The 25,662-nt window shown below is 35.5% G+C and overlaps 1 protein-coding gene across 1 annotated transcript in view; it reads left to right on the forward strand.

The window, feature by feature from the left end:
- The window catches only part of NAALADL2 (N-acetylated alpha-linked acidic dipeptidase like 2), a 959,155-nt gene that overhangs the window by 699,304 nt on the left and 234,189 nt on the right, over nucleotides 1-25,662 (forward strand). Inside the window, exon 10 of the mRNA XM_032174021.2 lies at nucleotides 20,158-20,304. Coding sequence (XP_032029912.1) covers nucleotides 20,158-20,304 — 147 coding nt within the window. The remainder of the gene's footprint in view (nucleotides 1-20,157; nucleotides 20,305-25,662) is intronic.

Raw genomic sequence — 25,662 nt, forward strand, 5'->3', positions numbered from 1 at the left:
CAGAGCTAAGGGCATCGTCTCTGGGTAGCCAGTGACTCACTTCAGCATTTATTAATGGGATCAGCACCATACAGTATAAGGATAGGCAGTGATAACAGCCTGTCCCTTGCTTCCTCCTTGGCACACATTCACCAAGAAAATAAGGTTCAAACAAGGGAGAAGCTTTGGAAGCAACAACTGTTTAAAAAATATTTTGAAAAGTCATGAAGATGATTAAAAAAAAAACTGAAGAAGGAGTCGGGTTCTACTGGAGCCTCTACTACCTGTTGTTTATGATTATTGGCAATTTTTTACCTATCCATACCTCAGTTTCCTCATCTGTCAGATGACTATAATACCCTAATTACCTCAGAATATTATAAAAATGTAAGATTCTTTGGGTCAGAATCCTGTCTAAAATGTAAACCACTTAAAGACTAAGATAATATACCTTAAAAAAATAGCTCTCAGGCTAAATAGTTTATAAAACAGTAGAAGATACACTTTTGATTTCAGATGATGGGACTCGTACTCCAGGTGGAAAGCTAGTATAGATTTCTGTATGAAATTGCTACTGCCATTTAAAATTGGCATCATTTTGCTGAATGCCAAATATATAACAAAAAAAATCTCAGGAAAGCAGACTATGGACTATGGGGAATAAAGTTAGTTTTGAAAAATTCTCATTTCTCTGAAGTTTAAAAACTATCTTACAAACTTTTCGTCTCTATATGTTAACTGTTTTTAGAATAGTAGCAATTCACTTGATTTCTCCAATCTCTTATCCCTTATTTATTGGCGTTAACATTAACGGGGATAATTTTCAGATGGTTTTAACAGTCTGATTCTTAGAAATAGTTCAGGAAAGGTCTTACTGCTTTCTGCACGGCAGGCAGCACAAACAGAATGACAAAATATTTATGCTGACAAAGCCTAGAAATGGGACCAAAGCTATGCCTTATTTCAGGGTTTACACCAGCTCATTGTCAGTTTTGAAAGTATTCATGGAAATGTACATAAAAATGAACCTAAATATGTAATAAGTGTGTAGGAATACATCTGTACAGGCATTCTCTAAGACTAGAGAGCAAAGACTGAGCTTTAATATATTTCTCAACTCAAAATTTGCTGTAAATAACTCCTATAAAATATCCTATGGAAAATACATGCTCATTATGTTTCTTTTACACCTACCAAATTGATCTCAACATTTCTTTTAATTTGTTTTCATTTTTAATTTTTGTGGGTACATAGCAGGTGTATGTATTTATGGGTTACATGAGATATTTTGATGCAAGCATGCAGTGGGTAATAATCACATCAGGGTAAATAGGATATTCATCACCTCAAGCATTTATCCTTTGTGGTAAACACAATCCAGTTAAACTCTCTTAGTTATTATATAATGTACAATTAAATTATTTTTGACTATAGTCACCCCATTGTGCTAGCAAATTCTAGGTCTGATTCATTCTTTCTAACTATTTTTTTGTACCCATTTACCCTCTCCACTTTGCCCCAATCACCAACTACCGTTCCCAGCCTCTGGTAACCATCCTTCTACTCTTTATCTCTGAGAGTTCAATTATTTTAATTTTTAGTTCCCACAAATAAGTGAGAACACATGAAGTTTGTCTTTCTGTGCCTGGCTTATTTCACATAATGCAGTGACCCCCAGTTCCATCAATGTTGTTTGGTTTCCGTTTTCTCCACATCCTTGCCAGCATTTGTTTTTGCCTGACTTTTGGATAACTGCCATTTTACCTAAGGTGATATGATACCACATTGTAGTTCTGATTTGCATTTCTCTGATGATTAATGATATCGAGCACATTTTAATATACCTGTTTGCCATTTGCACGTCTTCTTTTGAAAAATGTCTAATCAGGATTGGGCGCGGTGGCTCACGCCTGTAATCCCAGCATTTTGGGAGGCTGAGGCAGGCGGATGACAAGGTCAGGAGATCGAGACCATTCTGGCTAACATGGTGAAACCCCGTCTCCACTAAAAATACAAAAAACTTAGCCGGGCGTGGTGGCGGGCGCCTGTAGTCTCAGCTACTCAGGAGGCTGAGGCAGGAGAATGGTGTGAACCGGCGAGGCGGAGCTTGCAGTGAACCGAGATCCCGCCACTGCACTCCAACCTGAGCAACAGAGCAAGACTCCATCTCGAAAAGAAAGAAAGAAAGAAAAATGTCTAATCAGGTCTTTTGCCATTTTTTAAATCAGGTTATTAGATTTTTTTTCCCTATAGATTTGTTTGAGCTCCTTATATATTCTGGTTGTTAATCCCTTGTCATATGGATAGTTTGCAAATATTTTCTCTCATTCTGTGGGTTGCTTCTTCACTTTGTTGTTTCCTTTGCTGTGTAGAAGCTTGTTAACTTGATGCAATCTCATTTGTCCATTTTTGCTTTGTCTGTGCTTGTGGTGTATTACTCAAGATATCTTCGCCCTGTCCAATGTCCTGGAGAGTTTCTGTAATGTTTTCTTTTAGCAGTTTCGTAGTTGGAAGTCTCAGATTTAAGTCTTTAATCATTTGAATTTGATTTTTGTATATGGTGAGAGAAAGGGATCTAGCTTCATTCTTCTGCGTATGGACATCCAGTTTTCCCAGAATCATTTATTGAAAAACACTGTCCTTTCCCCAATGTATATTCCTGACAACGTTGTTGGAAATGAGTTTACTGTATAAGTATGAGTTTATCGCTGGGTTCTCTATTCTGTTCCACCGATTTTTGTGTCTATTTTTATGCCAGTACCATAATGTTTTGGTTACTATAACTCTGTAGCATAATTTAAAGTTAGGTAATGTGGTTCTTCCAGTTTTGTTCTTTTTGCTTAGAATAGCTTTGGCTATTCTAGGTCTTTTTTGGCTCCATATAAATTTTAGGATTTTTTTGTTCTATTTATGTGAAGAGAGTTATTGGTATTTTGGTAGGGATTACATTAAATCTGTAGATTGCTTTGGGTAGTATGGACATTTTAGCAATATTGATTTTTTTCAATATATGAACATGGAATATCTTTTATTTTTTTTGTCCTCTTCAATTCCTTGCATCAGTGTTTTATAGTTTTCATGGTAGAGATCTTTCACTTCTTTGATTATAATAAATAATTCCCAGATATTAATTTTATTTGTAGCTATTGTAAGTGGAATTACTTTCTTTTTTTTTTTTTTTTTTTTTGAGACGGAGTCTCGCTTTTTCACCCAGGCTGGAGTGCAGTGGCTCAATCTCGGCTCACTGCAAGCTCCGCCTCCCAGGTTCACCCCATTCTCCTGCCTCAGCCTCTCCGAGTAGCTGGGATTACAGGCGCCCGCCACCATGCCCGGCTAATTTTTTGTATTTTTAGTAGAGACAGGGTTTCACCGTGGTCTCGATCTCCTGACCTCGTGATCCGCCCGCCTCGGCCTCCCAAAGTGCTGGGATTACAAGCGTGAGCCACCGTGCCTGGCCTACTTTTTTTTTTTTTTTTTGCTGGAGTCTTTAGGTTTTTCCAAATATATGATCATATCATCTACAAACAAGGATAATTTGACTTCCTCCTTTCCAATTTGGATGCCCTTTATTTTTTTCTCTTGTCTGATTGCTTTAGCTAGGACTTCCAGTACTATGTTGAAAAACAATGCTGAACATAGGCATTCTTGTCTTTTTTCCACATCTCACAGGAAAGGCTTTAGGTTTTTCTCCATTCAGTATGATATTATCTGTGAGTCTGTCATATATGGCTTTTATTATGTTGAGGTATGTTTTCCTATACCTAGTTTCTTGAGGGTTTTTATCATGAAGGGATGTTGAATTTTATTAAATGCTTTTTCAGCATCAATTGAAATGCTATATGATTTTTGTCCTTCATCCTGTTGAAATGGTGTATCACATCGATTGATTTGCATATGTTGCACCAATCTTGTATCACTGGGATGAACCCTACTTGGTCATGATGAATGATCTTTTTACTGTGTTGAATGTGATTTGCTAGTATTTTGTCATGGATTATTGCATCAATATTCATCAGTGATATTGGCTTATAGTTTCTTTTCTTTTTTTAATGTGTCTTTGTCTGGTTTTGGTATCAGGGTAATATTGGCCTCATATAATGAATTTGGAAGTATTCCTTCCTCCTTCATTTTTCAGAAAAGTTTGAGTAGCATTGGTATCAGATGTTCTTTAAATGTTTGGTAGAATTCAGCAGTAAAGCCATGGAGCCCAAGGCTTTTCTTTGTGGGGACATTTTTTATTACAGCTTTGATGTCTTTACTTGTTATTGGTCTGTTCAGGTTTTGAATTTCTTCATGATTCAATCTTTGTAGGTTGTATGTGTCATGGGAATTTATTCACTCCTTCTAGATTTCCCAGTTGAGTGGCGTAGTTGCTCATAGTAGCCACTAATGATCCTGTGAATTTCTGCAGTATTAGTTATAATGTCTCCTTTTGCATCTCTGATTTCATTTATGTGGATCTTCTCTCACTTTTTCTTACTTAATCTGGCTAAAGGTTTGACAATTTTTGTTTATCTTTTCAAAAAACCAACTTTTGTTACATTGATCTTTTTGTCTTGTTTTCATTTTAATTTCAGTTTTGTTTTCAATATTGTTTTTATTTCGTTTCAATTTCATTTATTTCTGCTCTGATCTTTATTATTTCTTTCCTCCTACTGATTTTGGGTTTGCCTTGATCTTTCTTTTCTAGTTCTTTCAGATGCATCATTAGGTTGTTTATTTGTTTTTTCTTCTTTTTTGATGTAGGCACTTATAGCTATAAATTTCCCTCTTAGTACTTCTTTAACTGTATCCCCTGTTTTTTTTCAAGAAATTTCTGTTTGCAGTGCCACAATCTCAGCTTACTGCAACCTCCGCCTCCCGGGTTCAAGGGATTCAAGTGATTCTCCTGCCTCAGCCTCCCAAGTAACTGGGACTACAGGCAGGCGCCATCATGCCCAGCTGATTTTTGTATTTTTAGTAGAGATGGGGTTTCACCATATTGGCCAGGTTGGTCTCTATCTCTTGACCTCGTGATCCACCCACCTTGGCTTCCCAAAGTGCTGGGATTACAGGCGTGAGCCATCGCAACCGGCCCATAACTGAACATTTCTAACATTATTTGAAGTGGGTTCAAAAAGGAAAGTAAGAAGAGAAGACAGACTATTTGCTTTCCTTATATGATTTGAATAATGTATTCTCCCAACTACTGTCATCTTGAAAGGTAGAAAACTGTCTAAGGCCTGCTATTAGGAAAAATTTGGTTTATAAATTTATAGCAAGTTTGAAAATTGATACACTATTTATTGTAAGTGTTATATACAGTTATTGGAGCATTGGTTCTAGGACATCCCATGGGTGCCAAAATACAAAGATACCAAAATCCCTGATATAAAATTGGATAGTATTTGCATATACCCAATGCACATCCTTCCCTATACTTTAATCTCAAGGTTACTTATAATACCTAATACAACATAAATGCTATGTAAATAGTAGTTACACTGTGTTGTTTAGGGAATAATGACAAGGAAAAAATGTCTGTACATGTAAGTCTGTACATGTTCAGTATAGGTAGAATAATTTTTCAGATATTTTTATTGAAACTAATTTTTTTTAGTGGATTTAGGTTCCAAACCCAAAAACATAGTACCTGCTTTTTCCCTTATTTTGTAAATGTTAGATGAAATATAACAGCACGTTTTATAGATAGTACTATCAATAGATAGTATTTCACAGATATACTATCTACAAAATATGCTGCACAAAATATGTATACTGTATGCAATATCTATAGAAGTATGTATATAGAATTGGTCCATTATATCCATGGCTTCCTGTTCTGTAGATCTTATAAACATGCCAGCCCTACCAGATTAAGGCCCTACACTTATGACTTAATTTCACCTTTATCCTCCCCTCATAGACCTTATCTAAATACAGTCATTTTAGGAGTTAGGGCTTTAACATATGACTTTTAGGAGGGAACACAATTCAGTCCATAGCACTTTAAGTGAAATCACACAGGGTATCTTTTTTGTGTGACTAGGTTATTTCACGGCATAATGTAGAATTCAGCAGTTGATGTGTTACGGTTGAAGTAACTATTTGACATCCGAGTGAGATGTCAAGGTGGCAGTGGTGGGAGAACATACTAAATAATCATTTGTGTGCTTTTTGTGTCTATCTGCAAAATGCCAAATTCAACACAAAGTCTCAGATCAGATTAGTCTGTATTTGATCGGAGTCTATTTCAGAGTGATTCCAGTTCCCGATGTGGGTGGAGAAAAGAGAATTTCCAAGATAAATTTTGAAATCTGACTTTTTTGGACTCCCAGTATGGGGTTAAAGAGTCAAGAATACTGGACTTAGAAACTGTGGTGGAAATGTTGGTCTTATCACCACCTGAGTGACCATAGATGTTTTTCTTAATCTCTCTTAGGAATGATATCTTTAAAACAGGTTGAAGGTAATTATAAAGATATTGTATATGAAACCACCTGGTGAACTACAATAAGTATTTAGAACTACAATAAGTATTGTTAAATCTAAATGTATTTTATGTATTATGTACATATAATTATGTATATATTATATGACATATTTTTAAATGTTAGATCACTAGTGTTTTGATATATTTTTACCTCTTTTGTTTTCAGTTATACCACTATTTTTGATACTATTTTTTCTTGTTTTACAATCACAGATTTATCTTGATTCAATTTATATTTTATTTAAACATCTAATGAGTTTATATAGAGTGCATCTACAATATCAATTTCTGTAATTATGTAGTGTTAGAAATTGCTGTGTAAATAAAGGAATTTTATTTAAAAAAATTTAATTTAGGAAATTAAAAAATGCTTGATAGAAAATTTCTTGATAATGAACAAGTATGTAATGATTATTCTATGATTTCTGAGGAGTAGATAATCATCTTTTACTCAGCCTAAACCCAATTAAAAAAAGTCTTCTCTATTCTTATATTGTGTAAGGAATATAAAGGGAATATAATATTGAAAAGATCTGACTTTCTAAATATGATCATTCTACATCTTAAAAGGCAGGAGAAAACAGTTTTAAGTAGATTTGGTAGAAAGGATTGTCAAAAATATAGGAGGGGTGTGTGTGTGTGTGTGTGTGTGTTGGTTATGTAGTAGTAATGATAATTTATAATAATTACAGTATGTAATAAGTGCTCTATACTAGATGAGTGCTTTTATATTTTATATAACTTAGCATTATTTAATTTATTCTCTTTAGTCTTCTAATATTATGAACATATTCCCTTTTTACATTTGGGAAATTCAAGGCTTCAAGAAGTTAAGCAACTGCCCTGTGGTCATACTGCTAAAGAGAAGCATCATTGCTTTTTAAGGGAGAATGCAAAATTGTCCATCTCATCTGCAGTCATGGCTTTGATTGCTCTTTTATATTTATCTCAAGCACCTACTTTTCACAAGGTATTTTGTGATGTCTGTACACACTTACTGACTTACTACAGATGCCTAATGGGATTCACAGTTTACTTGAAAGCAGGTTTTGCCCAGCAAGAAATTAAGAAAGAATGTTTTTTAAAATTATTATGATTCATAAAACTACCTGAGGTCAACTTCAAACTTCCTGCACTTTGGCACTCCAAGTCTAATTATTTTCAGGTGTAAGCCTACTCTAAACTGGGTGGTGTTTGTGTAGTTCTTATCTTCTTTACCATTCTGTCCCAGTGGAAGAATTAGATAATAAGTGGATTGACCTCAGTTTTACAAACTCTTATAAGTACCTATTTTATTGTGCTGATCAATCTAGGGGCAATAGAAAGAGAGACAAAAGAAATTCTCTGCCTTCAAAAACATGTAAGAGAGACAGAAAAAATACAAAGGTGAACTAAGTTAAAACAGTGACATGAGCGAAAGACTCCTTGGTACATTCTGACTGAGGTAATGGCCCTTACAACTGGTGCAAAGAAATCGAAACATGCAAGGATTCGCGTTGGGGTGTGAGCCACGGGTAGTATTTGGGTGTCCTATACACAGTGCTCCTTGAATACAATGGTTGTCCACAAAGGTCTAATGCGCTCACTCCAGCAAAGCTATCCTGAGGATGGCAGTTAGTTTGGCCCACGGTTTTAAGGTTATGTGATGATGCTGTCATCTGTCAGACTTGGACATATTACTGCTGATGGTGTTATTTCCTCTGCCTGATTTCTCACTCTCAGCATTTAACCTGCTTGAAATGGTAATGTGTGGTGATGTGCCATCCACATCCTTTTGCCCTTCTGTTTGCCAAGTCTGCATTTTTCAATTTTTTTTCTCCCTGTGCCCTCCTAAAATTAAATGAATTACCTCTAAAAAAACCTGAGAACACCTACCTGATTTACAACTGCCCTCTAACCCTGGTCACAGAGAGGACAGCAAACTTTTCCCTGGTATCTAATGAGTGATGCTAATATGCAAAATAATTTGAATTGTTTCTTTGCTTCTGGTTTACTTTTTTAAAAAATTGGATTTTTTTTAAAGGAATGTAGTAAACTGCTTCATCTACAGAAGATTTAATTTAAATATTTCGTTAAACGTATTTGCAGCCCGAGAGAGTTAATACGGATTTGAAAACCAGTTAGATTTTTCAGTTAATTTTTTTAATGCCTGGCAGCTGGAATACATCACTGACATGCTGACACCATATTATTTAAAATAGCATTGCCTGTGAGCCTAAGAGAAGCTATTTAAGACAAACCTCAAGAAGGCTGGTGAAATAATAGCTGAAGTTATGTTATGTCAGCCAATTCCTCAGCATGGAACAGCATTGTGAGGCCAGAGTTGTTATCCTTCACTGAGACATAAAATCTATATCTTGATTCTTTTGGTCATTTAAGGTCCTATGGGAATTGCATCCAGAGGGAGTGTGCTTTTATCCAGTGTCTGGTTTATCCAGTGTCTTGGCCAAAGGTCAAGATGGATGGGACAGTCGTATCTTTTCAACATGTTCAAGGTTTCATTTAGATATGACCAGAGTACAATTTTTGGAAAGGCTCTGGATTTGTCATTCTATATATAGTTTGCAATTTGTGAAGAAGTAGGTTTAGCTGCTGGAGTGACCAATACCAAACCCACTAAAAAAGTGCCAATGTGGCAAAGGAATTCATGGAGTCTTTTAATCTAATAAATTATTTTAACTTCCATTTCTTTTACATTGAAAAGGTAATTTTAGTTTGGGTGATTAATCAGCTTAACAGCGCTTTTTCTATAAGTTGAGGAACTTATTCCTTGTTCCCTTAGCTAAATGGGAGGAAAAATCTTTAGGCCAGCAGTGGAGGTTGAAGAGAGCAACAATCTAAGTTAGAAACTTCTGCCTGCCATTCCATTTACTATTCTTATGTCTATAGGGGATAACAAAACTTTTAGTCTGTAAAATGGAATAAAAATAACTCATCTCATAGAATTGCATTATCATCTAATATGATGTCCATTTGTAAATGATAAGTCCTTATATAATTGCCTCCTTGGACTAAGTGAGGTGTTCCATATTTAGCATATTTTGATGATACATTGATACTTTCCCAGAAAATGCACACACACACAAACCGTGTAAGCAAGAATGGTCCTGAATTACAATCATGAAATGGATGGTGTTTTGCTTTCCGTCTTGGCCCACCATTTTTTGGCTCTTTATTCTCTCCTGGTGTCCTGTTGGTGACTTGGGTTGTCAACTTAAGTGTCCCTTACCCCAGCAGAGGCCTCATGCTGTTGTCCATTCCCAAAAGCTCTGCAAGAGACCCTGTTTTTTCCTAATAAAGTGGCAGTTTCTCTTATCTGTTCTCTCGCCAGTGGTATATGCATTTTTGATGGTCCCAAATCTATTTCACAACTCTAAATACTCAATTTCTCCACTGTTAGGCATTTCTTCAATTGTGAATATTTCCGAAACTGGGCCATATCTGTTACATGGTTTGTTTATTCCCTATGTCCAAACAAAATACTTTTTTTTTGGGGGGGGGGGATGGACTCTCACTCTGTCCCTCAGGCTGGAGTGCAGTGGTGCGATCTTGGCTCACTGCAGCCTTCACCTCCTGGGTTTAAGCGATTCTCCTACCTCAGCCTCCCGAGCAGCTGAGATTACAGGTGCATGCCACCACACCCAGCTAATTTTTGTATTTTTAATAAAGACAGGGTTTTGCCATGTTGGCCAGGCTGGTCTTGAACTCCTGACTTCAGGTGATCCACCGACCTTGGCCTCCCAAAGTGCTGGAATTACAGGCGTGAGCCACACTGCGCCAGGCCACAAAAGCCTTTTTAAAGCCTTTTTTCATACTATATTTTACAATCAAGGGAGTCTTAGAATTGGGAACACATAACATATAGTTCGGAGGGAATTTTAAAAATGTAACATTTATTTTTTGGAGAGGTGCCTCATTCACAGAAATACAAAAGTAATAAGCAAATAGACAATGGAAAGTTTTTCTTCTAAACCCATTCCTCACACCAGTGTCTCTCCCCAGAGGCAAATGGCATTTGTACATATTAGAGCATATAGACTTTTATTTTTAATGTTTGAAACACAAATGATATCTTACAGAATATCTCTGTACATTATTTTTTAAGTAGAAATGTATCTGGGAGATTGTTCATTATCAGTGTGTAAACAGATTCATTTTTCTTTCTAAAGACTGTATATTATTTCATTATATGTATGCAATCTAACTTACTTAAATTTTGTAGAATTTGCATTAATTTTTTTCCTCAGTATGAGGCACCAGATTTCTCACATCCTTCAAGACACAGTCCATATTCAAACAAACTTGACAAGGTTTTTGGGACTAAATATAAAAGTCACTTTATGTGTCTTTTATGTATAAAGGCATTTATAATAATTTTTCTGAGTAATATCAGTTCATCTTCATTAATTTTTTATAGCAGCTTATCTTTCTTCTTTATATATTATAGAAGCTAGCTATTTGTCTGTGAAATAATTTGTAAATATTTTTCCAGGTTTTCATTCACGTTTGTTTATGGTAATTTTTGTCATACAGAAAAGTTATAATTTTGTGTAGTAGGACTAATTAATCTTTTTTATCTTTTGAGTTTGTTTCACATTCAAACATGTCTTTTTCATTCTGAGGTTATTAAAATTATCTTCCATTGTTCCCACTACAATTTTATGATTTAGATTTTTAAATTGTAAAGATGGATTCATCTGGAACTTATTGTGGTATAAGATACCGTAGAGTAGGTACTATTTTATTACTTTAGTGGAGGTTTTTACTTAGATGCAACAGTTTCATTGAAATCTGAATATTTTCTAATATTTTAAAAGGACAAACCTGTTTTTATTGTTACACAAAGTCTTAAGTGGAGAGAGAAAAAATAAAGAAATCCATCTTCTTCCATCTTGTGACTACTGGTGAGGGATCTTGAACTGGTCAGAGAAGAGAAAGAGGAAATGAAGGTCGGTTGTTGAGGGAGTAGAGAAGAAAACAGCAGCTAGAAGCTGAAGTAAAAATAAGAGCAAATATTTTCATGTTTCTCTATTTTTTTTCTTAGAGATTGATCTTTGAAGCACTCATTAGTGCATAATGAAATTTTAAATTTTAAATAAAAAGTATTTCAAATATAAAAGAACATTTTTCTATATCTGATAACAAGATTAAGGTCGTATAAATTAACAGAAGAAAGATGAGAATTAGAGGGTGTTTTTCAATTTGGCAATGCTACTTGTGTAGACTAGAAGATTAGCAATTTTTCACTAAAGCTGAAAATACTTTTTGTTAACATCCAGTAAGTAGGTTTTAAATCTTTGCAGAAACCCTGAGAAATTGGAGATTTTGAAAACCCCATATTATGGGTTGAATTTTTCTTTTTCTTTCCTTTTTTTTTTTTTTGTTTTTGTTTTTGAGAGGGAGTCTCACTCTGTCACCCAGGCTGGAGTGCAGTGGCACTGTCTCGGCTCACTGCAAGCTCCGCCTCCTGCATTCAAGCAATCCTCCTGCCTCTACCTCCCGAGTAGCTGGGACTACAGGCGTGTGTCATAACACCCCGCTAATTTTTGTATTTTTGGTAGAGACACAGTTTCGCCATGTTGGCAAGGCTGGTCTCGAACTCCTGGCCTCAAGTAATCTGCCTGCCTTGGCCTCCCAAAGTACTGGGATTACAGGTGTGAGCCACCATGCCCAGCCCCAAAAATTTCTGTTTTATGATAAGATGAAATCTGGTTTTCTTCCCTTACCCAATTTAATCTTTAATAAAGGCATTGCAAGTTATGTATTAATTTTTAATTTTTTTTTTTTACTATTCTGGAGATATTTTGTTTATGAGAAGCTCATTAGATGTTGGCATTTAGAATAACTTAAATAAACTTCTAGCATAAAGTAGTAGAAAAAGTCAGTAATCATAACCTCTTATTTTCTTTCAAAGATTATTAGAAGACATCTGCAATGCATCATTAAATATTGGGCATTGGGTTCACAAGTTGGCATAAAAATACAAGTTAAATGAAGAATACATGGCACACATGGTAAATAAATATTGAAGAAAAATTATAGATGTATAGTTTGTTACAACTAGATCTGGTGATGCAATATGATAAAAATTTAAAAAGACCCATGGAATCCTAAAAAGGACAAATTTAGAAGTAGTTTATTCCCATGTATTAATGTGGTTTGTGAGCTGGATATATCAATATAGTACATAAAATGGAGGATTGCATTTGAAGTGAAAAGTTCTGGGATTAAATCTCAATTCTATTAATTTTGGGGCCTTAATTTTCTAATTTGTAAAACAAAGCTATTTTGCTAGGAGAGTTTCCCTGCTGTGGGCTATTTTGGCAAGTTGCTAAGTCCTATATAGACCCAGTCTCAAAAATTATGTTTCAAATGCTTCAGTTAAAATGCACAGGGTTAAAAGGAAAGCAATGATATTAAACTGCAATTACCTAAGTAACATACAAATTTGCATTTTTGTAATATATAGGCTTTTTAAAATTAACACATTAAATGACAAAAGTCAGCAAAGTGTCTCATAACTGCAATATTTCCAAACTAGCAATAGGTTCAAGTGATATTTCAATGTTTTGGCAATAACTGAAATAGGATGTAAAAACATGATTTTATTTGGTTACAAAGTTGCAAGTACTACTAATATTGGAACAAATGTTACTGAGTTCATTGCCTATTTCATAATTGAATGGAATGTTGAATTTCAGTTAGAAGCAAGTGAAAATAAAGTTGTTTTTTTGTTTTTTGTTTTTTTTCTCGTTCACGAAGTTCTCAGATCTTTAATTCTATTTGTGGATCTCGGGATAAGAACCCTTGGGCATTATTAGGATCTTTAGGTTCTTTTCTCAGTTTCAAATGTAATGATTTGTCCATGATCCTTCAATTGTTTACATGTTCACATTGCCCAGGACCACATCTATAAAGTTCTAAACTAAAAATGTTATAGCAAAATTTTGTCAAATTACCTCCAGCTAATCAAATAACACAGTTCTCCTCACTACCATTAGTTAGAAATTAAAGTTTAATTTTTCACTGGTTCTAATGAAAATTTCTTAAAACAAACAAAAAGGTGACCTGCCATCTAAGAGCGCCTATGTTAGTCAGAGTTCCCCAAAGAAACAGAATCAATAGGATATATCTTGGTATAGGCTAAATGTTTGTGCCCCCTCAAAATTCACATGTTGAAGACAAAATCCCCAATGTTGATGTTATTTGTAGGTGGTGCCTTTGGAAAGTACATAGGTCATGAGGATGGAGCCCTAGTGAATGAAATTAATGCCCTTATAAAAAGAGAGGTAGATACAAGATCTCTCTCTCTCTTTCTGCTCCTCTTCATGTAAGGATACCAAGGGAAAACTGGCATCTGCAAACCAGGAAGAAGGCCTTCTCTAGAACTTACCGTGATGGCACCCTGATGAACTTCCCAGACTCCACAGCCATTAAAAATACATTTCTGTTGTTTAAGCCACCTGTTATGGCATTCTGTTATAGCAGCCCAGACCAACTAATACACACACACACACACACACTTTATATATAAATACATTAATAACATATAATTATACAATAATATATAACTATATGAATTTGTGTGTGTGTGTGTATTTGTAGATATAAGGAGATTTATTATAAGGATTTGTCTCATGTGGTTATGGTGGCTGACAAGCCCAGAGGTCTGTGGTTGGAAAGATACAGAACTAAGAGAGACAGTAGTGTAGTGCTAGTCTGAACTTGAAGGTCTGAGCACCAGGAAAGCTATTAAGTTTCAGTCCAAAACCCAACAGGCTTGAGACCCTTAAAAAGCTTATTTTTGAGGGGTTCAGAACGAAAGAAAGGAAAAGACCAATGTTCTAGTTCAAGGCAGTCAGACAGAAGGAGTTCTCCCATTCCCCTTTCTTGTGGGAAGGTCAGCCTTTTTGTTCCATTCAGGTCTTCAGCCGATGAGATGAGGGGCGTCCACATTGAGTAGGGCAATCTGCTTTACTTAGACTGTCAATTCAATGTTAGTTTAATCTAACAACACTCTCATAGACACACTCAGAATGATGTTTGACTAAATATCCGGGCATCCCATGGCCCAGCCAAGTTGACACTTAAAATTAACCATCACACTGCCCTATAGCAAGAAATCATTTTTTTAACATCATTCGTGTCATTGTAATAATTGGTACTTTACTATACTGGAAAAAAACAGGAAAACCAGTGAGATAAATTATTTCTACAAAATTGAACTTACAAGACTATAACTGAAATGAAAAGAAAGTGACTTAATTTTGGCCAGGTGAGGTGGCTCACACCTGTAATCCCAGCACTTTGGGAGGCTGAGGCAGGCGGATCACGAGGTCAGGAGATCGAGACTATCCTGGCTAACACGGTGAAACCCCATCTCTAACAAAAATACAAAAAATTAGCCGGGCATGGTGGCGGGCGCCTGTAGTCCCAGCTACTCAGGAGTCTGAGGCAGGAGAATGGCGTGAACCCAGGGGGCAGAGCTTGGAGTGAGCCGATATCGTGCCACTGCACTCCAGCCTGGGCGACATAGTGAGACTCCATCTCAAAAAAAAAAAAAAAAAAAAAAAAAAAAAAAGAAAGTGACTTAATTTTATTATGGTGTATTGAATATGGTATTTTTATTTTGAATGTTACACTTTTCTTGCTGTTTGAGTAAATAATCGACTTAGATTTCCTATGCATGTAGAGTAAATGCTTATGTATGCAGGAGAAAGCAGAATGTGGGGAAATAAAACATTTGAATTATGAAACAGATTTTAAAAATACTTTTGGAAACTTGTCAATTGTCTTGGCATCACTATTTAATGCAAATATTGACTTAATTTTTTTTATCTTACTTACATGATCATTTACTATAAAGTTTTGCCTTTCAGCTTAAAACCGTACTTGCAAAGAGCATACAGATTGAGGACTGAGGTAGTGATTTCATTTCAGGTCTTCTATGGACTCGTGGGTGGAAAATTAAGCTAGTGACATAATCATGGTCCTTGCCTGAACTTGCTGATGTTATGAACTGGAATAAAAATGCTTGTTATCAAACATTAAATATGAGGCATTTTGAACTCCTTGGACGAAATTCTTAATTTACTCAGCCTTGTAAATAAATTTTAAAAATTAATTGACCTGCACAAATTTGCTGCCAACCTCCCCTCTTCCATGGTGCTTCACTTCTAGTAAAACGAAGAAAATTAACATTTCTTCCTACTAGTCTCTCAAATATTGATGCTTATGAGGGTTGAGTAGATCAATGTCTATTATCTCACATGGATCTATTATAATCCTCTGAAGTGCTGTGAGGAAAAACAATTCGCGTTAGGATTGAATATAGATTTACGATCACTTCAGGTCTGTGAATTTGGCCTTAAATTCATTACCTTAAAGTAATGAATAATGAAGATTTAGAAAATAGTGTTTCTATGCCAGGAATGTTTTTCTCTTAAGGGAAATCCCTAGATAAAATGACCTTGGGGAAAAAAAAAAAAAACCAACCTCAAATCTGCAAATTGGGTTCCTAGCTTTTGGGTTATCTGGGCAAATTGGGTTATCTGACTTTTTAACTGTGAAGCTAGTTGGAAACAAAAGCATGAAAGGACAAAATGAACACAGGTTTGAAGGTAACATGCTTCTTCCCCTCATCACTGGTTAAATTAGTGAGAGTAGGAAGTAAAGAATGAGGTAAACAAAGAGAGAGGAGGAGAAAAGGTTGTGTGTGGAGTGGGGATGGGGTGGGGGAATGGTGAATTAAGTCCTCTGCAAGGCCATCAGAGAAACTCTGGGTTCAGTAGGTGAGAAACAAGCTCCAGGAGAATTCCTCAGGAAACTGTGTTGTCCCTGAAGCCTCCATCTTGGTTTGGCTTTCTTGAAGCATTTTCCCTCCCTTTGGGCTTGATTATGACGTGAGGAGCCTCAAAAGTTAAGTGCTCCCAGCTGTCGGTCACTCAACCCGCTTTTTCTGTATGCTATCTCCTCTCCATAAGTTAGTCCACACGTAGCATCAGAGATGTAGTTTAATAGATCTTAACCCTCAAAGTAAAATTGTAAGATATTTCTAGATAATGCTCACTCTGTTGCCATCTTAGTTGGTTTACCAAAAAAAAAAAAAAAAAAGTTTTTATATGGCAGAGTCAGCAATATAAACCTTTAGGGAAAAAAATTAGACTTTTAAATAAATAGGCAAGGCAAAGCAAACTATACTAGGAAGAATGCAGAAGTGTTTGGGGGAGTGTAATCTTGAAAGCTGAATGCTGCCCTTTTGATTTGCCTGAACAATACGAAACATGTAAATAATTATGTACTTAAACCATGGAAATGGAATGCAATGGAAACATTGAAGCTAAATGATAGTAGCTACAGCAAGAACAGAGAGACTAGAAGAACTCATAGTGGCTTCAGAAATAGGCTGAGGCTAAACCAGAAATGTGCTCTATGTAACTGTTAGAGCAAACAAATGTTGCAAGTAGCTGGGCCCAGTAGTCCCAGCTATTCATGAGTTGGGAGGATCCCTTAAACCCGGAAGGTCAATCTCAGCCTGGACAACATTTGGCAACATAGTGAGACTTCATCTTGGGAAAAAAAAAAAAATTGCAAGGATTGATTGCAATGGGGTCATTTGTGCAATCTTAGAAACATGCATATGTAAGAAACTAACACCTTTTGTCAGAGGGCAGCTATTATATAACTAAATGTTTATATAACTAATGATGACAATGAAAATATCAAATATTAAACCTAAATACAATTTTTATTTTTTAAAAAAATTTTTAATAGGCACATATTGTAGAATTTAACATTGTTAATTTTTGACCATGACATTTTTCTGTTGAGAAAAAGGTTTCGATCTAAGGAGCATGGCTGAGCATGGGTGGATGTTAAGAGTTAATGTACGTAAAATGAAATTAAAGCCAAACCTATATTTTCATTTATGTTGAGTAGGATGCTTTTGCTGTCTTGAAAAGACATACCTGTTACTTCATTAAAGAGAAAGTAGGTCATTTAAAAATGATTTTTACTTTCATTAGTCAGGCATCTGGAGAAAGTAAAGACCAGATCTTATCATATCCTCATTAATGACATAAAATGGTGCAACAATCTCGGTTTCACAAATTCGAATGCCTCTGGCCCTATTCAGTAAATCTGAATGAGTACAGCAGGCTGAATGTGAGACACTAGTGACGGATGTTAATAAATGTCTTGCCTGCCCTAGGCATTCAAATTCAACTTAAAAACAAACAACAACGACAAAAACCGAGCTAAACAAATACCTCCAGAGGTGCTCGGGATTTATAACATGATATAAAATAGTTTGTTTTTCATGTTCTAGTGCTTAAGACTAGCTCTTCGCAACTATTCAAGACCCTCCCTAAACTGTCCCAGCTTAATATAAAACCCCCAGGAGTCTTAAGCCAGAAGAATGTGTCAGAAAGTGAAAAAGGATTACCCCCACCTTTAGAAAAAATCAGCTTTGAAAAGAAGCAAATTGGTGGTGGAGGGTGGGGGTCACCATAAAAAGGATTAAGTTGCTACTGATTAGACTGTATGGGAAAAACATTCTTTTTCTATTTCCAAAGTGGTTAATCAGCCAAGATAGCTGTAAACACATTAAACAGAAACACTGCCTTGTCTGTAAACTGAAACGCTGACTTGCTTGCAAAGGTTCATACTGGCTTTCCATTTTAATTGATGTTTAACTTTGCTGCAAAGATCTTTCCATGAGGTCTTCAAAGAAACTAGATAGTTATTGAAACATTATTATATGTTTATAGCATCCAGCACTGTGGTTGAAAAAAGTTGGAATAACTTATTTTCTTAATATTACACCACATATTTTCAAGTCTTTTGATATATATTAGCAAAAGACAAGGTGATCTGAAAAGGAAAAGTGGGGAGCTTTATTTTCTATTAAAAACAACAGCCTGTAGACTAGGGAGGCACAGCTTTTAGTATAAGTGAAAGCGCATTTTCTGAAGAACAAAGGGAGGGTCTAGCTTAAATAGGGAAAACTGCCCCCTCAGTTCTCAATCAGGCCTGTTTATGCAAATGAAGGATTCAAACTTGTTTAGTTCTGATTGGTTAAAATAGTAGAGTACTGATTGGGTGTTTTCTATGCCCCCAGAACTCTCTGTCAAACTTTTGATTGGTTGTTTTCTATGCCCCAAACGAGAACTCTGTGTCAAACTTTTCTTTCAAAGGGCTGGTGAGGGGCGGTTTCCAGCTCCAGTTTCTCTTGTGTCTGGTTACAGGAGCTGTTCTGGCTCAGGATGCAAAGCAAATGTTTGTGGAGCTGCTTTTTCCAAGAATGGAAAAAGCTTTTTCTCACTCTAGCAAGTTCACTTGCTTCTGTTTTTAAATTTCATCGTCCCTGTTAACCACAGGGACATCTATCTCCCCTGTAAAGCTTGGGTCTGATTTTACAGTTTTATTTTATATAGATTACATTTAAAAGTATTTTTGAAATTATGTCATGCCAGAGAAGCATGAGAGGTTGAGAAGTTGCTGTCTTGATTCAAAGGCAAACATGGATTGAGTACATACTTTATGAGCTTGTTATGACACTTGATGTTCTTATACTTATTGCCTCATTTTCTCACAACTGTCCAGGAGATTGGTATTCTTCCACGTTTCATAGTTGATGTCACTGCATCTCAGAAATGTTCTAGATTTTTGAGAAATTTATTAAAGAAGACATTTTAATGAATATTAATTATAAAACCCTTTAGTTTGTTTTATTTTTTTAAAGCTACTGTCATTTGCTTTGCATGCCAGGCAACTCTTAGTTTAAGAAATAATAGTCTATATCATCTTATATTCCCCAGAGCTTGAACTTAGCTGTGTGGTTCACTATGGCCCACTGTAGTTGTTGACGTATAATTTTAAAACATCTAGGAATATGCTTTCAGGAAGAAATCAAGAAAGTTTCTTCTCTAGTTTTTCATTTTTATTTTTATTTATTTATTTGTTATTTATTGAGATGGAGCCTTGCTCTTGTTGCCCAGACTGGAGTGCAATGGTACACTCTTGGCTCACTGCAACCTCTGCCTCCTGGGTTCAAACAAGTCTCCTGCTTCATTCTCCTGAATAGCTGGAATTACAGGTGCCTGCCACCACGCCCGGGTAATTTTTCTACTTTTAGTAGGGACGAGGTTTCACCATGTTGGCCAGGCTGGTCTCAAACTGCTGACCTCAGGTGACCCGCCTGCCTCAGCCTCCCAAAGTGCTGGGATTATAGGAGTGAGCCACCACGCCCGGCCTCTTCTCTAGTTTTTAATAAACATTTTAAGAAGAACAGAATTATATCCTACAAAGCATTCTTTAAGTTTATAGGAAAACTTCATTAAAAAACAAAATGCTACACCTTTTTAGAGACTCAACATTCTTTTAAATATTGTCAGAGTCATCAGAGTTCAAATTAAACTTATGATAAAAAATGCTTTTGAAGCAACAACAGCAAACAAAGCTTGAATTCTTCCCAATGCTAGTTATGCTTCAGTGAGCATCAGAATCACAGAGCAGAGTTACAATGCAGATTCCTGGGCTCTACCACCCATTAGATAGGACAGTGTGGAGCCTAAGTATTTGCATTTTTAACAATCTCCAGGGTGACATTGATGCTGCTGATCCGTGGACCATGTTTTGAGTAGTACTGATTTAGGGATGACCTGGGAAGCATAGTATGTGTTAACAATTTAAATTATGTTTTTCAGAAAAATAATTTCAACTGTACCAGAAGAGCTCAGTGCCCAGAAACCAATATCAGTTCTATACAGATACAAGGTGATGCTGATTATTTCATCAACCATCTTGGAGTTCCCATCGTGCAGTTTGCTTATGAGGACATCAAAACATTAGAGGTGATTGTTCCTAAAAAATGCAAAACACACACACAATATAGCAGACCTGCAGAATTTGATTTTATCCTGGCTATTCAATTTTCATATCAAATAGGTCACTATAGAAAAGCGGCTTCATTTAGAGAGTTATTCTTGCTTTTCAAAGGCTTTGTGATAGTATTTGAAAACATCAGCTCCTTTCAATAGTGTTGAATTCAATTTAAAAAGATTTATACTGTCACTCACATTTTCACACGGTGCTCTGCAACAAGAAATTTGCAGTAGTTGGATTAACATCAAAACATAATTGTAATCTTCAGTATTCACAGAAACAGATGACATGTGCAATAGATTCTCCTCTCCTTGCCCAAAGGAAAATGCACTTCATGTTCTGTATGTTAATGTGAGTCTTGTGGATTAGCTACCCAAAGTTTGTCAATAGTTTGCCTGCTTAAAAAAGATAGTACTTTTTTGTGAAGATGGAAGCCTTTTTTTTCCAAAGAATATCACAAAAGCATGATTCACCTTAATCAAGTCTCTGTTCATCCATCTTTTGGACTTCAATCCTTCTAATCTTTCTCAGAATTATGTCTCAGGAAACTGTTTGTCTGTGGATCTAAACCTGTTGGGACATTTTACCTTCATTTACAAATTATTTATGCATTATTCAGAGCTATTTGAAAGCCTCTAGAATGGCTTGCTTGAGGTAATTATTACATTAACAAAATAATGGCTGGAAAGTACGGTCAAATCTGCCTTGCTCTTCAAATATAAATGTTCCTCAGAAGGGGTGCTTAAGTTATGTTTGTATAGGCTCAACTTCAGATATGCAATATCTTCATTTTTAGTAGCATTGAGTAATATTTGGCTTTATGTTTCTCTGCAACCACACAAAATATTTTAATTCTTATTTATTATGTGTCTAATTCATCTTGGTTTAGTTTTAAGCCAATAATTGAGAGAGAATAGTGTAGCCTTGGGAATGAGAGGGAAGCCCTGACTCTGACACTTACTCGACAAATTATTTAACATCTTTCAAAATGATTTTACAAACGAAGTACTTTGGTATATTTAGCGAATCTATAGAGCTGTGGTGAGGATTAAATGAGACTATGCATGTAGAGGGTTTAGCTAACCTTGAGCAGATAATAAGTCCCCATTATTGCAGTTATTATTGTCTGATTGTAAGTACAACGTATTAATGGGATAATTTCTAAACTTTTTAGATACGAACACATCAGTAGAAGGGAGGAGTTTGTTAATTGTTGAGGAAAACACGTTTATCAGGCTGAAGAGGTGGAATTTGATGAGGATCAGCTGGAGGATCTGAGGTGTTAATAGGGAGAAGATTTTGAAACAGGGACCAATAAAATTCTAAGAAGAACTGTATTATCCTAAGGCTAAAGTCTATCTAACAGAACTGGCTTAGTCTGAAGGATCCAATCGTTTTCAAATTATACCCAGAATATCTAACTCCCACCATCAAAATCATTTGTATTATTTATCTCCAAAAAAGTAATTAAAATGGAGTCCCCTATGCTTTATAACAAATGACTTTGTTGATATTGCTTTAGGGGAAGAATTTTTAAAATGGATTTGTCCCTTACAAAGTGTGAATGCTTGAGATGAAATAATTTTTTTTGAGGAACAGAGTAACCTTTGCTTTCTGTGTTAACCTGTAAGAGATATTCGTATACAGCTATTAAGAGGAATTTTAAATATTAAAAAAAGGCTTTATCCACGATGTAAAAAATATTTATCCTATGTCAATTAGTAAAGCAGGTAAGGAAATTAGAGCTTTTATATGAAGTCGCAGTTACAAATATATACGGAAAATAGATTGGTGGATTTGGAATTAGGAGGCCTGAAATTTTAAATCGCTTCATGTTAATGATCCAGTTACATTGGTTTCTGGGCTTCTGCTTTTTTAAAAAAAATCCGTATCTTATTAAAAACAAAATAAGGATAGGTGCAACGGTTCATGCCTGTAGTCCCAGCACTTTAGGAAGCCGAGACGGGCAGATTGCTTGAGCCCAGGAGTTTGATACCTGGGCAACATGGTGAAATCTTATTTCTACAAAATAATACAAAAATTAGCTGGCCATGTTCGCAGGTGCCTACAGTCCCAGCTACTGGGGGTGGTGGGGAGGGCTGTGACAGGAGGATCGCTGGAGCCCTGGACACGGAGGTTGCAGTGAGCCAAGATCACACCACTGCACTCCAGCCTGTGTGACAGAATGAGACACTATCTCAAAACAACAACAACAACAACAGCAACAACAACAAAAGAAGCCCATAATGTGTACCACTTATTGCTTATTTACCACTTATTGAGTACTTGCCATACTAAGTATTTTATACCCCTTATATCATTTATTATTTAAAACATCACTATAAATTAGCTTTCATTATTCACTCTGTTCATGCTGAGAATGAAATGGAATTTAAAGTCCAGTAGCTTATCCAAGGTCATAAAGATAATAAATGGCCAAGACAGATGTTGATCTAAGATATGTTTGACAGCAAGCCTATATTCTCAACTATTATACTAAAGATTGCAAATTGGAAGCCCAAGGGAAAGAGATAGTCTATCAATATATTTTGTTTGACCTATACGTTACTGAAAAATTGAATTTCTGGAAATATTGTGTACTTTTTCTCCATGGAAACAATCAACTCAATGGGCACTGCTCACTAGCCTGCCATGTTGTTTGTCCAAGAGTGCAGTTAAGAAGAATATTTTCTTCAACACCTGTTGCTATCAAAGATTAGGAGATGAATACTCAACTAAGGGTCAAATGTTCCACCAGACTCGTGTCACTTATAGTATCTGTGTGGCCCCTGCAGGGACTGAGCTCATTATCTCTGCACTCACTTTAGTAAAAGAGTTAAAGTGAATAATTTTATAGCTGCTTCCACTTTCAAAGGGTATTTTCTAAGAGAGTTAATTTTATTATTATATCCATGGCTTTGAAGAAATTACCTATTTGACACTTAGCTGGGTGATTATAATGCAAACCTTAGAATTACTATCTATCTATCTATCTATCTATCTATCTATCTATCTATCTATCTACCGTCCAGTAAGATTGATCATGGATCTATTATATGCAAGTTCAACAACTGAATCATGATAATAGATGAAAAATTGAACTGTAGGAAAATAAACTAGTGCAATAGAGGCCAATTTTTATGGACATGTCAATAAAACATGACATTTTGTAATATCTATCCCCAATATTTCAAGCTATTCCACATTCCCACCAGTGGCTTTTACCTGTAGTTTCTCTGGATGCAAATATATTGCATAAAATTGCTTAAAACACCTTTGATCTTTAGCTTTTCTTGGCATCTATACTCTAATTTTCCAATAATTAACTTTTACAAATGCATCGCAATCTATGGATTTGCCAAATGTTAGAATGATTCCTTCTCGTAAAATAGTGCCCTGTTAATTGAAACATCTCCAGTTGTAAGCTTCATTTAAATAAGGTTTTAGATTTATAAACACCATCGCACCTGTTGGGAGAAGCATTCTGTACAGATTAAATACAATGCAGAGATTGTCAAGAAGGAAAAGACAGATGCTTTCTGATTAAGAGTGCAATATTTATGACAGTCTGGTGGTCCAATGCACATTTCCTCTGTCACTTAACAGCTGTTTTACATTTTTGTTTCAGATCAGTATATTTATTCTCTACAGGGCATGCCAGAGGGTCTATCTTTCTTAGTATATCAAAAGATCAATCCATGCCCTGGCAGCTTCATATCATAAATTGAAGCTCTGATTCCTCACTCTGTTTAACCTTACATTTTTTGCTGTTCTGCTTGAAACATTCTATTTTAAACCCAATTTACCTCTATAATAGAGCATTTAACATTTAAATAATAATGAGGTAAAAGAGTATTATAGCTTTTATATAGCAGGAGTCATGGCATAATTGTTTCAATATCATTTAATAACCCAGAGACAGAAATTCAAGTAGCCTAGGTATTTTGAAACTCTTACTAAATTTTTTTAAAGCTAGATAACTTTGATACCAATTCTAATTTTTAAAGCAATATACAGCAGTATATAATTATGCCTCTGTGTGTGTGTGTGTGTCTGTGTTTGTGTGTGTGTGTGAATTTTAACATTGAGGTAATTCTATGAGATAAAAGTAATAAAAGTAGTTCATTTGTGCAAATATAATACAGATACAGTTTGACAATACACAATACACATGTTGGAACAGTGTAACTCATAGTTTACCTGCTGATTTTTCATGTTTTATTCTAAGTAGAAGAATTTGTTACTTTCATTACATTTCAGTCTTTCATTACATTTTCTATTTGGAACTGAGTCATAATCAATGTTAGGTTAACAGAAATAGTTACAAAGTCCATTAAAAGTTCTTGATTTAAGGAAACAAAATGGTTACATTTAACTGTGTATATGTTCTACTGATGTTTTGCAGTATCTGATGAAATCTGTTTCATGTGGGTAACTACAAAACTTATATAAAGTCACTTAAGAATGAAATTTTACCTTTTCTACTTCAAAGTGTGCCAATTGTAAACAAGGTGAAAAGGGGTTCATTGGTGTTCTCTCTAGATCATTATCTTTCTTTGTAACTTATTTTTTTAAAAATTTCTTACAATATGATATTTAGACATATGCTATTATTATTTTCAGATCAGACTTGCATCATTTAGTGCTGGGGTTCTCACACATTTTGGTCTAAAAATCCATTTACCCTCAAAAGTACCAAAGATTCCTGAAAACAGAGTTTTGATTATGTGGTTAATATCTACATGGTAGAAACTAGAAGTGAGAAAAATACATAATATTTATTTTAAAATTATTTCATAATATCAATAACTAAATTAGTATTACATTATTATAATTATTAGTAATATAAATAAATCTAATACAAACTAATGAAAATAACTTATTTTGTTAAAAAATATTAACCAAGACAAAAGTATAAATGAGAAGAGTGATGTTATCTTACTGTTTCAAAAATCTCTTTACAAAAGGCCGAATAGGCCAGGCGCGGGTGGCTCATACCTGTAATCCCTGCCCTTTGTGAGGCCGAGGCAGGCGGATCACCCAAGGTCAGGCGATCGAGACCAACCTGAAGAACATGGTGAAACACCATCTCTACTAAAAATAGAAAAATTAGCTGGGCGTGGTGGCAAGTGCCTGTAATCCCAGCTACTCAGGAGGCTGAGACAGAAGAATCACTTGAACCCTGTAGGCAGAGGTTGCAGTGAGCCGAGATGGCGCCACTGCACTCCAGCCTGGGGGACAGAGTGAGACTCTGTCTCTAAATAAATAAATAAGTAAATAAATAAAGCCTGAATACAAGACAATTGGATTTTCACACCAGTTCCTGC

Source organism: Hylobates moloch, unplaced genomic scaffold (genome assembly GCF_009828535.3).
Source record: "Hylobates moloch isolate HMO894 unplaced genomic scaffold, HMol_V3 SCAFFOLD_13, whole genome shotgun sequence".
In the NCBI taxonomy this organism is placed as follows: Eukaryota; Metazoa; Chordata; class Mammalia; order Primates; family Hylobatidae; genus Hylobates; species Hylobates moloch.